Here is a 15756-nt window from a genome sequence, read left to right as displayed (position 1 = left end):
TTATTAGGAGTTATAAACTGTTTTCATAAGCTCTTCTAAATGCACTAAAGTGGATTTCTTATCAAAACAAGCAGCTGCAGCCATGAATTATGCTCTCCAATTCATCCCTATCCATACATTTTTCTCTGCAACCTACTCTTTCTCTACCATTTTTATTTTCACAACTGAAATATTCGTAACAATTGAAATCAAAATGGAGAGACTTTCTCCTCTACCTCCGTTTTGCTGCAACTTACTTTGTTTCTTTCGATAAAATAATATTGATCAGTAGAAAGGGGGGCAGTAAAGGCGATGAGTATGGGATTCCAAAGATGGGTGGCAACGGCCTTTCAGGTGGCGGATTCCCTTATACGGTTCAAGTTCAGGAGTAAAAATATATTAAAAGATTAAAAAGCAGAGTTTTCCCGTAAGTGAAACAGTACATGACATTACCTCAAAATTTTACTAAGGTGGTCCAAAATGTAAAATGGTGCCACTTGACTGCATTGCACTACAAAGAGGGTCTTGTTAAAATTCTAACACCTGAATTATTCGTGCCACCCATTTCCCAGGTAGCATCAGTTTTGACTCTGGCTTTGACAGATAAAGCAGAACTGCAGCTTCTAGAAACAGGCTATTGCCTGAGAATCAAAGTTTCCGTATAATATTCTTCATTTTGAATCAAGATTTCCATCTATGAATCAAAGGCACTGAAAACTAACCTGTACTTGACTGCATTTGTATTCGTCTCCATACAATTTTTCATCAACACAAAGGAAATTAGTACATACTTGTTGGAAAAAAGTTAAATTTTCTATAAAGTTTTTCTGTAGTACAGAGAACTAGGATAATATAATTACAACACAAAAATTAACATTATGAAAACTTTAAAACTAAAAAAGAAACACCCATGACAACTAGAAAATAAAACTACATAAAAATGTTTATAATATTTAGACTTTTCATTTAACCACGTCAAGTGCTTATCTCACAATACTATCAAATATATAAAATAAATAAAAAAAAGTTATATACAAATTTAAAATATTTTTAATTAACGCAGCTTGAGAAAAAAATAAATCAATATATAATCTTTCTCTCAACTAACTCCATCAATACTAATATATAATTATATATATTGAGGCGGTTCAATAGTTTGGCCCTTCCCTGATGTACTTGCAGATCAATTAAAAATATACAAAGCATTTCTATAATTATTACTTTTAATATCTTTAAAATAATTTTAATTATCCATGCGTTAGGTTGGGTACAATACATCGATTTTATAAATAGAAGATACTTAAGTAGGAGCCTAATCATAATTTTTTCATAATTTATCAGTTAGGTGAACCAGAACGTCACACAATATAAAATGTTGACTTTTACTTTATAAATGAGAAGCTATATTGGTATCTTAAAGAGCATATAGAGTTTGTGCTAGCTCACAATTTCGTTGTGATTTTGATTTTGATTTTGATTTTGGTGATCCTTTGCAACAATGGCAGATGAAGTGGTTGTGTTGGATAACTCGGTTAGCATATTTGGGAAGAGAGTTAGAATTGCATTAGCTGAAAAGGGTGTTAAGTATGAGTACAAGGAAGAGGATCTCAGGAACAAGAGCCCTTTGCTTCTTCAGATGAACCCTATTCACAAGAAAATTCCAGTTCTCATTCATAATGGCAAACCCATTTGTGAATCTGCAATTATTGTGCAATACATAGATGAGGTCTGGAACGACAAGGCTCCACTCATGCCCTCTGATCCTTACCAGAGAGCTCAAGCCAAATTTTGGGTAGATTTCATTGACCAAAAGGTACCTCCTTTGATTTGCTTTCATATGATTTCTATTTTTATTTCTTCTAAATTTCGGTGGGTTCAATTCAAAATTAAGATTAATGTTTTGGTTACTATAGTCCACTTTCAACTCTGATTAGAAGATGTATAATATTTACTTGTCTAAAAGGAAAAAAATATTAAGGGGGTCTAAATTAGGCTGAATAAATTATTGGTTTTTTAATCTATATTTTTAATACCCAAAAAAAAGTGATATTCAATGCAGTTGTATGAAAGTTGGAAGAAAATGTGGCTTTCTAAAGGAGAAGAGCATGAAGCTGGGAAAATGGGGTTGGTCTCTAGCTTTAAGATACTAGAAGAGACCTTGGGTGACAAACCTTTTTATGGGGGTGACACATTTGGGTTTCTTGATGTTGGTTTTATCCCTTTCGCTAGTTGTTTTTATACTTTTGAGATGTTTGGCAACTTCAAAATGGAAGAGGAGTTTCCTAAACTCTTGGCTTGGGCTAAGAGATGCATGCAAAAAGAGACTGTGTTCAAATCACTTCCTGATGAAAAGGTGATGTATGATCGTGCTTTAGCCTACAAAAAATCACTTGGATTGGCATAGGGGAACCTCATCATCATCCAAAACCATTCAAGATTTGCTTGTTAGAAATTATGGTATTGTAAGATCTTTGAGCAATTGTATTATGTTTGCTAGGTTTGGGTTACTTTATGGTGTGCTAAACACTTGGCCTGTCTACAAGATTTAGAGCTGATCAAGAGGGGTTAAAGTTATGTTTAATTCATTTAAAATAAAAGGCTCATCTTGTTTGACATATAATAAATGTTTTATATACTAAACTATATATATTATCGTTTCAACTCTCACGCAGTAGGAATGGTTATTTAATTTATATATAATGGATGCTTATAATAAATACTCAAGATAAAGAAGAAAAAATATATGTTAAATGAATATGAATTCAAGTCCAGATATTTATTCATAAAAGTTTATGAGAATGGATGCAGGTATAAATACTTCACCGCTCATTCAAAATTATACTTGCATATTGTTAAATTTCTAATTTAATTACACTTTTAGTGTTATAACTTTATAATCACTGTTCACAAATTCAATCTTAATGATATATTCTTCTTACCTCGAAATTGAAAGCCGCTAATCCCCTTGAGTCAACTCAATTGGCTAAGACATGGGATATGAACTGAGTGCACAAATTTAATCCTCTGCAATACACTTCACCCTCTCCCATTATTTTATCCCCTCTCCTGTAAGGTTAAGGTTTATTAAGAGTTTTCTTTTGAGAGTGTGTTTGGGAGGAAGTTTTTAGAGAGAATGACATATTTTTTAATTTTAAATTAAAAAATTATATATTATTTATGATAATAAATATATTATTAATATATTAAATTTTTATTAATATATTAAATTATATTTTTTATTTTTAAAAAATATTAATTTTAAATATATTTATTTAAACTTTAAATTTATATTTGCTTTTTCCTTTTCCTCTAAAATCCTATTCCCAAACAACCCTTAGGACTCAAAAGTTGAAAAGCTTAATTATTTATTGTTATTCTTCTTTGTGGTTGTATTGTTTCTGTAAGTGGTGGTTGAGAAGAATCATTAGTTGACTTTCTAAACAATCTCATCATTAAATAGCACTTTTATTAAATATGGATATTTAATTTGGGTAGAGATGTCTAAATATTTATAGAATACTAAAAATGATATCATAGTTATTATTTATGTAGATATTAGGATTCAAAAATATATATATTTTTAATGTAGATATGAATGAATTTTAAAATATCCTATTAAATTTAAGTGACATATTTACTCATTGTTTAGTTAAAATGTCTTGATGATGAAGCTTATAATGTATTTAGTATATAAGTTAATTTAATGCCTAATTTTATATGATTTGATAAAATTTTAATTTTAATGTTATGTACGTTTAGTGTGATGTAATATAATAAAAGTTTATTATTATGCAATGATTGGTGTGTTACTGTATAAGATATTATGTTTTATAAATAATTATAAATTATGGCTTGATTATATTTAGTTGAAATGTCTTGATAATGATGTTTACGATGTATTTAGTACATAACTTATAATAACACTTTGTCAATATAATGCCTAATTTTATATATTTGATAAAATTTTAATGTTACGTACGTTTGTGTGATGTTATATAAGAAAAGTTTAATATTATGTAATAATTAGTGTGGTGTAATATAAGATATTATGTTTTTTTTTTATCAATAAAGGTTATTCAAGTAACAAGCAGCTCAATATTTTATTAAAGGTATCGGATTCAATTTGTCCACCACATTTAAGTATGCGATTCAAATGAGATTCAGGTTAAATTGGATGAAAAAATTATATATTTTTTAGGTTGTTCTCGTTTATTAGTTGAAACATCTTTCCTCTGGAAAATCCCTTCAAAGGCTTGAACTTTACGCTAATTCCTTGGAGAAGAACACATTGGCTATCTCCAAAAACATCTCAAGAATTCTGGGTCGTGTTCAAAATCCCAAATTGATTGAATTGAATTGCAATTTTGGGTCGCACTATGGTAGCTCAGAAGAGTGTGAGGAAGGGGTTGGAGATGAGTTACACTGACTTGAAAAGTCCTCGGCAGCCGCCGTTTCTGTTCATTCGTACTTATCAGAAAATATCTTATTGTTTTGAGTATTTATATTTTTATACTTTTTTATATTTATCCTATGTATTTTTTATTATATTATCTGTTATACTTTTTATTTCTTTTCTGATAAACATATAAACTATTTTTTTAACTCGTTATAGTAAATTTCAAAGTCAAGTTCAGAATTAAACTCTCATCTACTTATTAATTAAATTATTTACTTAATATTACTAGATTGACACAAGTATCTCTTCTATTGGACCAAAGATAACTAAACTTCCAGTTCCAGGACAGCAACTTGTGTTTTGTACTTTTTGCTCAATTCACTTCACTTTCTCAGTTGAATTATTGGCAGTGGGGCAATGGAGGACAAGACCAAGGTTGTGTTGTTAAGTTCAGGGTTCAGTATGTTTGGGATGAGAGCTAAGATAGCTTTGGCAGAGAAAGGAATCAAATATGAGTACATGGAGGAGGATCTTAGCAACAAGAGCACCTTGCTTCAAGAAATGAACCCAATTCACAAGAAGATCCCAGTGCTCATACATCTTGGGAGACCCATCTGTGAGTCCCTCATAATTGTTGAGTATATTGACATGGTTTGGTACAACAATGCTCCTTTGCTTCCCTCTGATCCCTATCAGAAAGCTCAATCCAGGTTCTGGGCTGATTTTGTAGATCAGAAGGTACCTAGCTGTCTAAACTGTCAATTTTTTTGGTGTAAAATTTTTAGATTTTCAAGATCAGGAAATTACAATATCTATGTCCGAGAATGTTATTATAACAACTCATGCATGCCGATTTGGTTTGAAGTTAAGTAAAATTAATTTTGATGAAATTTATTTTGTACTGCTTAATATGATTGATATATGTGTATTAATTAATTTCAACCATATATTTTTATAAAAACGTGCTTTTTATTAGAAAGTGTGAAAATTACTTTTCCAACTGTAAAATAAACCAGGCAAAAAATGCAGGTTTATCATGCTTCTAGGAGAGTATGGACTTCAAAGGGTGATGAGCAAAAGTTGGCAAAGAAGGATTTCCTAGAGAGCTTAAAGCAATTGGAGGAATTTCTTGGAGACAAGCCTTATTTTGGCGGTGACACATTTGGGTTTGTTGATGTTGCTCTCATCCCTTTCTACTGCTGGTTTTATACTTATGAGACCTTTGGCAACTTCAAAGTGGAGGCAGTGTGTCCAAAACTTATCGCATGGACCAAGAGATGCATGCAAAAGGAAAGTGTATCTGAAACTCTTGCAGATCAGAAGGAAGTTTATGAGTCTGTTTTGGATTATAAGAGAAAGTTTATATTAGACTAAGGGGACTCTGTGAACACATGTATCAAAGATTCAAAATGTAGTAAATTAGCACTAGTTAAGTCACAAGTGAATTTGAATGAAATGCAATCAAACATAAAATTTGAATTAGGCCTACAATTTGCATTGGACACTAAGGCGTGTGAACAATAGTAAACCACTTGCTTCAAACCTTTTTAAGTGTTGTGTCCTTTAGTGGTTTTGTGCATCGTTTTGTTGTGCACTATCCTTCTCGTTGTGCCTAATGTATGCATTTATATAACTTTCACTTGTAAACTAATACCATGATTTTATATGACATTAAATACAATTTGATTGAAATATAACAAGTATGCTGCATTGGCTCGTAAATATCCATTGAAAGGAATATAAGGAGCAAAATCAAAGGCACATTTGAGTGCCACTTTATTATGATGCCATTTTTCAGAAGATACAACAGACAAACAACTAGAGGCAATTATTTTCTAATAGACATCCAGCCTCTAATCTACGCCCTGTTCAAATCCTTTCTCTTCTGAGCAACGTACTCTTGGACCTTTTGCTCCTCTGGAAAACACTTGGAGACACTCTCAATTTGAGTGCACCTCTTAGCCCAAGCAATGATTTTGGGGTACAGGGCCTCATTGATGAAACTGGTATAGGCACTATAGGTATAAAAAAAACAGAACAAAGGAACAAGTGCAACATCCACAAGGCCAAAGTTGTCTCCACCAAAATAAGGTTTGTCCTCCATTTGTTCTTCCAACAACTTAAGATAATCCAAAAAATCTTTCTTCGCAGCTTCTTTCTCTTCTCCCTCAGTTGTCCAAAACTGTATGGCGCTTTCATATACCTATTTCATAGTGGAAAGGTTTAGTGGATAATTTCATATTAAGGTTATTTCTAAAAAAATATAAAAAATAGAACTATCACAATAATAATCATAGAGTACCTTTGTGTCAACATAGTTAGCCCAGAACCTAGCTTGGGCTCTTTGGTAAGGATCAGAAGGCAACAACGGAGATTGATCATTCCATACCTCATTAACATACTCAACAGCAATGAGTGACTCACAAATGGGTTTGCCGTTGTGCATGAGAACAGGTACTTTCTTATGAACTGGGTTCATTTGAAGGAGTAAAGGGCTCTTGTTGCTGAAGTTCTCTTCTCTAATCTCATACTTGATACCCTTCAACTCTAGTGCAATCCTGACCCTCATCCCATAAGGACTTAGCCAGAAATTCAACAGAATCACTTCATCGGCCATTGCTGAGAAAGGAGACTCCAACGAAAGAAAACTAAAGGTGGAAGCAAAAGTGAGTGGCAAAGGAGTTTGGCAAGTCAATATGTAGAGAATGTGGAGTTGGATGAGATGTGAAATGACAATAAACAAGTCCAGGAAAAGAAAAACATAGGTCCCTACCACGGATGTTTCTATGCATATTGAAGTTGTTTCCTTTGATATCATCATCAGTGTCAGTTTCTTGATTGCAGTACCTGATTCAGATGGCTACTGAGACATTTTGTTTGAGTTCTTTTATTATTATTCTTGTAGTTGTTGAGACGGCTAGTGGAACTAAAAAATACAACTACAAACAAAAGCACATAAAATTGGTGATAGGGACATAGAAACCAAGTTCAGACATGGTTAATGTGGCTCCAGCCTGCTTCTTGCCCTTAGAGGTATCACTACCCGATTCCATTCTGAATTTAGATTTACTGCAATTGAAAAATGACAGTTGGAGCATTTGAAGAACGTGTGTCGTTAGATCTTCATCCAATAATAGCTCATATTCAACTACATCTGATTTGTACACACACTAAAATACTAATATTTTACATTTAACTACGGCTTTGTAGAAATACTTATCAGAGAATAAAATAAATAAGAGATTCTCTTAAATTAAATTAATTTATTCTTTTACATTTTTAGAAGTTTTCTCTGTTAACTTCTTATAATATGAGGTATATTTTGACTTATAAAATTTTATTTATTTATTTATTTATTTTACAAGTGATTCTAGAGATTGTGTAGACTTTTAGGTAAATTTTATAAGAGAAAAAATTAATATAAAAAATATATAATCTTTTTATAAGTTAAAAATAATTTATATATTTTTCTATTTTTTAATAAATTTTATTATATTTAATTTTTTATAAGTTTACTCAAATTGGGCCTTAAATTGCATTGATTCGAGATTAACATTAGTGAAACCAATTTATCTTACTTATTGAGATTTAGTATAGTAAAAAAAAAAAAAGATGCAATTGATACAATTGAATGTAAAAGTTTAATATTTTGCACTAGTACAAATTAGATGCCTCAATATGAGTAACTGGATGAAGATAGAACCACACACATTACCAAATGCATCATTTTTGCGCATCTGGATTGCCTGCAGTTTTGGCGAAAACTGTAGGTTGCAATTTGTCATTTGCTTAAGCAAAATATTCTTGTTTAAGCGAACAACATTTAAGCTTGATCACTGTGAAATGCGCTTAAGCGAGCCAGAAGAGACCTGAAGACAAAACTCGTTTAAGCGACACATGTTGGCTTAAACCTTTCTAAGCGAAAAAAAATTAAAGCAAAAATGAACCAAAGAGATATGTTTTTAAGTCACCTATTTCGCTTTAACTAATCATTAATCGCTTAACTATTGTCAATTTGCTCAAGCCATGACTAACGAATTTAATTATTATTAAGCAAATTTGAAACAAAGAGCACAGGTTTCAAGCAATGTAATTCACTTGCGCGAATATGAAATGACTTAAGGGAATTGAGGTAGGCTTGAGCCAGAGTTTTACAAATCGAGAAAAACATTTTTCGCTTAAGCGAGGTTTGTCCGCTAAAGCAAATTTACCAAATAATGCATTAACATGTGCAGACAGCATTTGAGGGGGCCAAAATACACTTGAATACATAATTTTTTTAACTTATATGTTAGACAAAACAATGAAATATAATATAAGGCACCAATTTAGATAAATATTAAAATCCATTAATGAGAACTATAGGAATAAGCATTCAAGAACTACAAATGAAATCCATTACATAACACAAAATGTTGACTCATTAAAATCTATTACAATAAAATCTTAATTATAATCATGCAGCTCCAACATTGTTATCCTCTTGCATGGCTTGTGGCTCATCTCCCACATCATGTTCCCTTCTTCATTTAATTGGTGACCTTCTTGTACATCTCCCCCATCATTGTCCTCAATGTCTTGAATATCCCCGTCAGGTCCTTCCTCTGACTGTCGATCCAAATCCTGTGTAGTTTCTTCTTGAAATGCGAAGGTAAGGTTGTCTCCAAACCATGATACAACTACTACAAAAGCCTCAGGTGTGGGCCATGGGAAAGCAAATTCCTGACCATGATGGTGGTGTAGAGTGAACTTGTGGAAAGAGAAGATGAAGGTAATGAGGGTAATGGTAAAATAACAAATTAGAAGAGTAATTAAAATAATAAAAGAGAGAACATTTACCTGTAGAAGGACTTGTTTAGCTTAGTGTAAACATGATTATATGCTGTCAACTATTGCTTTATGTGACTCAAATGGCATAGGAGACTTGGATCTATTTGTGACATGTCAGGCATGGATGAACGTGTTCATGATTGTGTTGGCTGTGATGTAGGTGGTACAGATAAGGACGATTGAGAAGAATCTCCTACTGGTTGTTTTAATGGATTGGTGCAATAATTTTTGATGAAGTGATAATTGATTGGTTTCTTCATTTAATGGTTTGATTGGAGGTGTTTAGAATGGTAACACCTTGGGAAGTACACAGAGTAATGATTAGTGCTGGAAATCTCAAAGGTTTTGTTGCTAATGTAGTAGTAGAGTTGTTGGACGTTACAAACTGGTGCAACTCATATGAAATTATTGCTGCTATGTCAACAAACATCCTCTCTATAATGTTGTATATCAGATATGCTTGGGGCATTTGGACATCTGAGGTGTGTGTGGTTGGGGCTATGTTGGCAAAGAGAAATGATGTCCAAATTTGGGCCAAAGTATTCAAAGACTGCCTTTTGAATCGCATTGGCTTTGCAGCTGCATTTGTTTCATAGGATTTTTTAAGGATGCATAAGGTCTTAGCTACTCTATCATCCAAAAAACTTGACAAATTCTTTCAACGTTGCTGGTATTAGCATAACTTCCCTTACTCTAAGGTCAAAGGGTTGGCTAACAAGGCTGAAATTACATCTCTGTCATAAGCAACAATGTGTCTTCGAACCCAAGAACTTTGCATAAAATTCTTTGACAATTACCTTATGAATTTGGTTAGGGATTTTTGCCAAGAATTTCCATTTTCTTCTTATAATCTCTTGCATAAACTCTTCATATTGTCCTTCTTCTAAAGAGACCTTCCTCTCAGGTAGTAATTCCCTACATTGCACGTCAAGAAATCTTTGAGCCTTAGTCCTGGTTTTAAACATAAATCTATCCCATGATATGATTTTTGTTTGAGTTTCAGCTTGTGATTATTGATGCTGATTAGTAGGTTCATCATGTTACTGTGAAACTTGTCCAACTTTAGGTCTTTGCCTCTTTCTTTGAGGAATAGACTTCTTTGGTGCCATCCTGAAACCAAAATCAAATTACAGAGGAATAGACTTCTTTGGTGTCATCTTGAAACCAAAATCAAATTACAATATTAAGGTAAAATTGCCTAAGCTCTGTTTTTTTCGTTTAAACCTCTGTATTTTTTGCTTAAGCAAAAGCTTGGACCTTTGGCTTTCCCATGATTCAATATTCGCTTAAGCGAAAACTATAGGCTTCCAACAAAGGCAGTAAAATTAACATTAAATTTAAAAACTTAATGTTTTGAATCAGTCCAACATGAAAACAATAATACTAAAAATGCATATATTACAATATTTAACACATGAAACCCTTATAATCCCATGCAAAAGTTAAGAATAGGAGCATCGTTAGACCAACACGACAAAGAAAGCAATGTTTATCAAAGAGGATTAAAACATTGAAGTCATGCCTTAAGCATGTTTTATGTACCTGAGTAAAAAATGGAAGCTTGCCCTTGAAAATAGAAAAGTTTGGAGAATATTAAAGTTTTGAACTTTGAGAAAACAAAAGAGAAGGCTTGAAATGGAAATGAGACCTGCAGATTCCATTTTTTTAAAAACCAACAGTCGCATATTTTGCTTAAGCGAGTTTTGTTCGCTTAAGTGAAAAGTCACTTAAGCAAAATTTCTCACTTAAGCGTAATTTAAAGCGCATAGGGCTTAAGCAATTTTTGTATAGCTTAAGCAATTTTTACAGGATTGTTGGCGCCAAGGATATATTAGGTTACTTATTTCTAAAGAAAGAGACTTCTTTTATTCTTGCTCTTGGTGAAACATTCAAGTACATGATATTATCAAAAGAAAAGCTTGGTAAGGGCTTATTTGACCCTTACTGTGAGGATAAACTTTGACAAGTTCGTAGCATTCAATTCCATTTCGAGTTAGATTGTGACAAAGGAAGTCTTCAAACATCCTAAAGGTGCACATCTTACCATTACGGGTTGTCATTTAACATTATTGGAATAACTCCTTATCATGTTTATTGTCATGTTATTGGACAGAAGAATGGATGTCGCAAGGAAACTAAGGGTTGGGCAAGAGTTTAAGAGTCTAGAACAAGCACAACAATTTTGGTGTGAATATGGTAGGCTAGCAAGATTTGGAGTCAGAAAATAATATTTTAATAAGCAAAAGGTAAATGGTGTCATTACGAGTTATAGATATGTTTGTTGTAAAGAGGAACATCGAAAATAAAATAAAAGAAATTCCCAAGTCACAAAATATCGACTAGAAACTAGAACTGAATCTTTTGCAAGGATAGCACTGTCTTTGGCAAACAATAACAAATAAATCATTCATCAGTTTGTTGAATAGCATAATCACCTATTACAACTTCAAGAAACAACACACATGTTTGCTTCGCATCATAATATAACCGAAGTTCAAGCTCATGAAATTGATTTGGCTGAGGCCTCCGGATTGCGACAAAAGACATCATTTAAACTAATGAGCACACTTGCAAGAAACTAAGCTAATGTTGGGTATACTCGACTAGACGTAAGAAATTATTTGAAAGCAAAGAGACAAAGATGAATGGTATATGGTGAGGTCGATTGTCTAATGTAATACTTTCAACAACAATTAGTAGACAACCTAGCCTTTTTTCATGCATATCAGATAGATGCGAATGAGCAAATCACAAATGTTTTTTGGACAACTGCAAAGATAGTAATTGATTATGAGTTTTTTGGTAAAATTGTATAACTAGACACTACATAGTGCACAAATCATGTTATCGACCTCTAGCATTTTTTTTTTAATTTTACCACTATAAAGGTGTTGTTATCTTTGGGGCAGTCTTGTTGTATGATAAAACAGCTGAATCATTTCAATGGTTGCTTGAGACTTTTTTGGAAGCACACAACAACAAAAAATCTCAAACAATCTTTACAGACCAAGATCAAGCTATGGCCAAAGCACTTGTCCATGTAATACCGGAGACACATAATGCATTATGCACATGGCACTTAATATAAAATGGACTAAAACACCTTGGTAATACTTTCAACAACAATTAGTAGACAACCTAGCCTTTTTTCATGCATATCAGATAGATGCAAAGGAGCAAATCACAAATGTTTTTTGGACAACTGCAAAGATAGTAATTGATTATGAGTTTTTTGGTAAAATTGTATAACTAGACACTACATATTGCACAAATCATGTTATCGACCTCTAGCATTTTTTTTTAATTTTACCACTATAAAGGTGTTGTTATCTTTGGGGCAGCCTTGTTGTATGATAAAACAGCTGAATCATTTCAATGGTTGCTTGAGACTTTTTTGGAAGCACACAACAACAAAAAATCTCAAACAATCTTTACAGACCAAGATCAAGCTATGGCCAAAGCACTTGCATGTAATACCGGAGACACATAATGCATTATGCACATGACACTTAATATAAAATGGACTAAAACACCTTGGTAATTTGATCAAAGGAGAAAATCATTTTTTAAGAGATTTGAAAAGATGCATGTATGACTTTGATACTTCAATTGACTATGAGGAAGCTTGGACATGGTTCATTACAAAATACAATGTCGAACAAAATACTTGGATTACTTCATTGTATTTCATAAAGGTGAAATGGACATCATGTTATCTGAAAGATTATTTAACCCTAGGAATACAAAGTACCTATTTGAGTGAAAACTTAAATTCTGATTTCAAGGCTTGTAAGAAACCTGATGTTGACATCAAACAATTCTTTGGTCACCTTGAACGAGTTGTTAAAGTCAAGTGTTACAACTAGCTTAAGTGTGAGTATGACTCCCGCCATAAGCTAGTCATGTTGCAATATGAGGTGTCACTAATACTTATACAAAGGGCTAAGGTTTACACACATACGGTGTATAATTTATTTCAATAAGAGTTTGCTAAATTCTTGGCATGTTGTATATCACGAAGGATTGAAACTCCTTCTTTGATTGAATATATAATTACTAAAGTCAATCAACAAAGGTCATGGATAGTTATATTAGATAGTTCCTCAACAAATATCAATTGCTTTTGTAAAAAGTTTGAAACAATGGGCATACTTTACTGTCATGCTTTGAAAGTGTTTGAAGCCAATGATGTAAAGGTTATTTCTGACAAATACATACTAAAAAGATGGAAAACAGAAGGCTGATTTGGGATTATTCACAATTTAAAAGGCATACAGGTGGAAGGAGATCCTAAACTTGTTACTATACGCAGATACTGATAGCTAGCATGTAAAATGATTAGGTTGGCCTCTGATGTTTCTAATTCTGAAGAATATTGTCAATTAATGGATGACAGTATTAACACTTTAGTGGGCCAAATCGCAAAGCTTCACTTACAAACACAAGATAATGACAAGAATAGGGATGATGGTGTAAATAAGGTCACTAATTAGGATACACAACCTAAGGGATTCAAGTAATGACCAACCATCAAGAGGAAAAGGTGTGTAAAAGGTTGGGTTGAGCCACAAGGAAAAAGAAAAAACAAAACTCCAACTTTAGGTCAATCAACATCTCAGGTACTTTCTTATAATTACTTTAATTATCAATTAATACATTTATTTTAACTTCCTTATTATAACCATATCATAAATTTCACCATCATTAAATGTTTTAGGAATATCAACCAATGTTCTCTGATTCATTTGAAGTATATTGTTCGGCACCTCCATGTTATGATCCCCTCAAATATTAATCAATCAATTAAGTTTCACGAATTTGTTAATAGTAAGACTATTCAACTTAAATCAAACTAAATATCATAGTTTTTTTCCCCATTGTTTGTAATGTCTCTTCTTATTTTGTAGGGACAACTTGATGATACCAATACTTTAATCCTTGATCAAATTTGATTATGCAATTGTCAAAACTTCTTTTGTTTCAAAGTTAAATATATATTTATCAATTTTTTTGTGTGTACGATGTAAGTTGAAAAATTTATGTAATCAAGTGTAGTTTGGCCCCCTTGCATGCTGTCTATATTAGGATTAGTTTGCATTTTCTTTAACTTTCGCTTAAACAACCACAATTTGCTCAAGCGTATCTATTCTCGCTTGACTTCTTTTGAACATAGCTCAAGCGCATATATATTTCGCTTCAGCTACAAAACTTCGCTTAAGCGATTACTTCATGTTATCTTTGTCTGCAACAGGTTAATGCATTTTTTGGTAAATTTACTTAAGCAGACAAACCTCGCTTAAGCAAAACACGTTTATCTGGATTTGTAAAAAACTTTGGATTAAGCCCTAACCCAATTCGCTTAAGTTATTTCATATTTGTTCAAGCGAATTACATTGCTTGAAACTTATGCTCTCTGTTTTAAATTTGCTGGTCATGATTTGAGCAAATCAACAATAGCTTAAGCAATTAATGATTAGCTGAAGCAAAATAAGTAACTTAAAAATATATCTCTCTAGTCCATGTTTGTTTCAATTTTATTTTATTTTTTTTGCTTGAAGAGGCTTAACCATATTGACTTTAGCTTTAAGTCAACATGTGTCGTTTAAGCGAATTTTGCCTTTTAAGTTTCTTTAGGCATGTTTCACAGTGATCAAGCCCAAACGTTATTCACTTGAGCGGAAAATTTTTGTTTAAGTGAATGGCAAACTATAACCTGCAAGTGTCGGGACTCTAAATTCGTGCTTGTATCATCATGTTCAGAGATTGCTGGTCTTGTTTTTGCCACCGTAACGACTTTATATTGTGCTGAGTTTTGAAAGAGAAACATGTTTTCCAAATGTCATATGAGCCAGCCACGGTCAATAGTCTCTACTCTTATCCATCCAACATATCAAAAAATCAGCTACAGTTCTTTATCTAAAGGCTAAGATGTAGGCATGACAATAACATGAATTTATTATCAACAACAACCCCAAGTATGGCCACGTAATAATAATAAATCTAGGCATGATGATTACTGGTGAATGCTTAGTTAAATTTGAAGTAAACGGTACCAGGTATCTTGTTCAATGTTCAAAAAAGAGAAGCTTGCATGCGAAAAGACGTTGATCTAGAAATAGAACGGGGAAGTATGAGAAAACATCCATTAGAACAGTATATCTCCCCACGTGTACCATGCCTGCACCTTATCTCATTAGGTAACTCGTTGGGTAAAGATTGTTAAGTAAATCACACTAGGTCAATGATTTAAATCAAAAGTAAAATTTTTAAAAATTTAGTTAATAAAAATGTTTTTTTTAAATAACTTTAAATAAAATTCTTTTAAATCTCTTTTTATCCGATCTTTATACATAACTAAACTGCTCGTCATTTTTTTTATTATAAATATTATTTCAATATATTCTTTTATATACTATTATTTTTATTAAGTTAGTTTTTATGTGTTCACTCATTCATTTTAACATTTTTAATTTTTGTCACTCTCATTTTTTTTTTTTGTTATTCTTTTGAAGTTTAACATTTATTTTCATATAGAATAATTGATCATGATA

The 15756-nt window shown here is 32.3% G+C and overlaps 3 protein-coding genes across 3 annotated transcripts; 2 read left to right on the top strand and 1 right to left on the bottom strand.

Annotated features, from left to right (window-relative positions):
- The first annotated feature begins 1477 nt into the window (after positions 1–1477).
- Positions 1478–2383, top strand: LOC113855539 (glutathione S-transferase 3-like). The gene is made up of 2 exons (XM_027487180.1): positions 1478–1792; positions 2039–2383. Exons 1-2 carry the CDS (start codon positions 1478–1480, stop codon positions 2381–2383), a joined length of 660 nt encoding a protein of 219 aa, XP_027342981.1.
- A 2303-nt stretch (positions 2384–4686) lies between these two features.
- On the top strand, positions 4687–5898 carry LOC113854049 (probable glutathione S-transferase). The gene is made up of 2 exons (XM_027484876.1): positions 4687–5113; positions 5405–5898. The coding sequence occupies exons 1-2, from the start codon at positions 4793–4795 to the stop codon at positions 5747–5749; spliced, it is 666 nt and encodes a 221-aa protein (XP_027340677.1). The 5' UTR covers positions 4687–4792; the 3' UTR covers positions 5750–5898.
- A 335-nt stretch (positions 5899–6233) lies between these two features.
- On the bottom strand, positions 6234–6992 carry LOC113855538 (probable glutathione S-transferase). The gene is made up of 2 exons (XM_027487178.1): positions 6678–6992; positions 6234–6578 (listed from the first exon to the last, which is right to left on the bottom strand). The coding sequence occupies exons 1-2, from the start codon at positions 6990–6992 to the stop codon at positions 6234–6236; spliced, it is 660 nt and encodes a 219-aa protein (XP_027342979.1).
- Positions 6993–15756: the final 8764 nt, after the last annotated feature.

Source organism: Abrus precatorius, unplaced genomic scaffold, assembly GCF_003935025.1.
Source record: "Abrus precatorius isolate BTA unplaced genomic scaffold, Abrus_2018 Scaffold11, whole genome shotgun sequence".
Classification (NCBI taxonomy): domain Eukaryota; kingdom Viridiplantae; phylum Streptophyta; class Magnoliopsida; order Fabales; family Fabaceae; genus Abrus; species Abrus precatorius.
The sequence above is the reverse complement of the archived record's forward strand: the minus strand, read 5'-3'. Positions and strand labels throughout refer to the sequence as shown.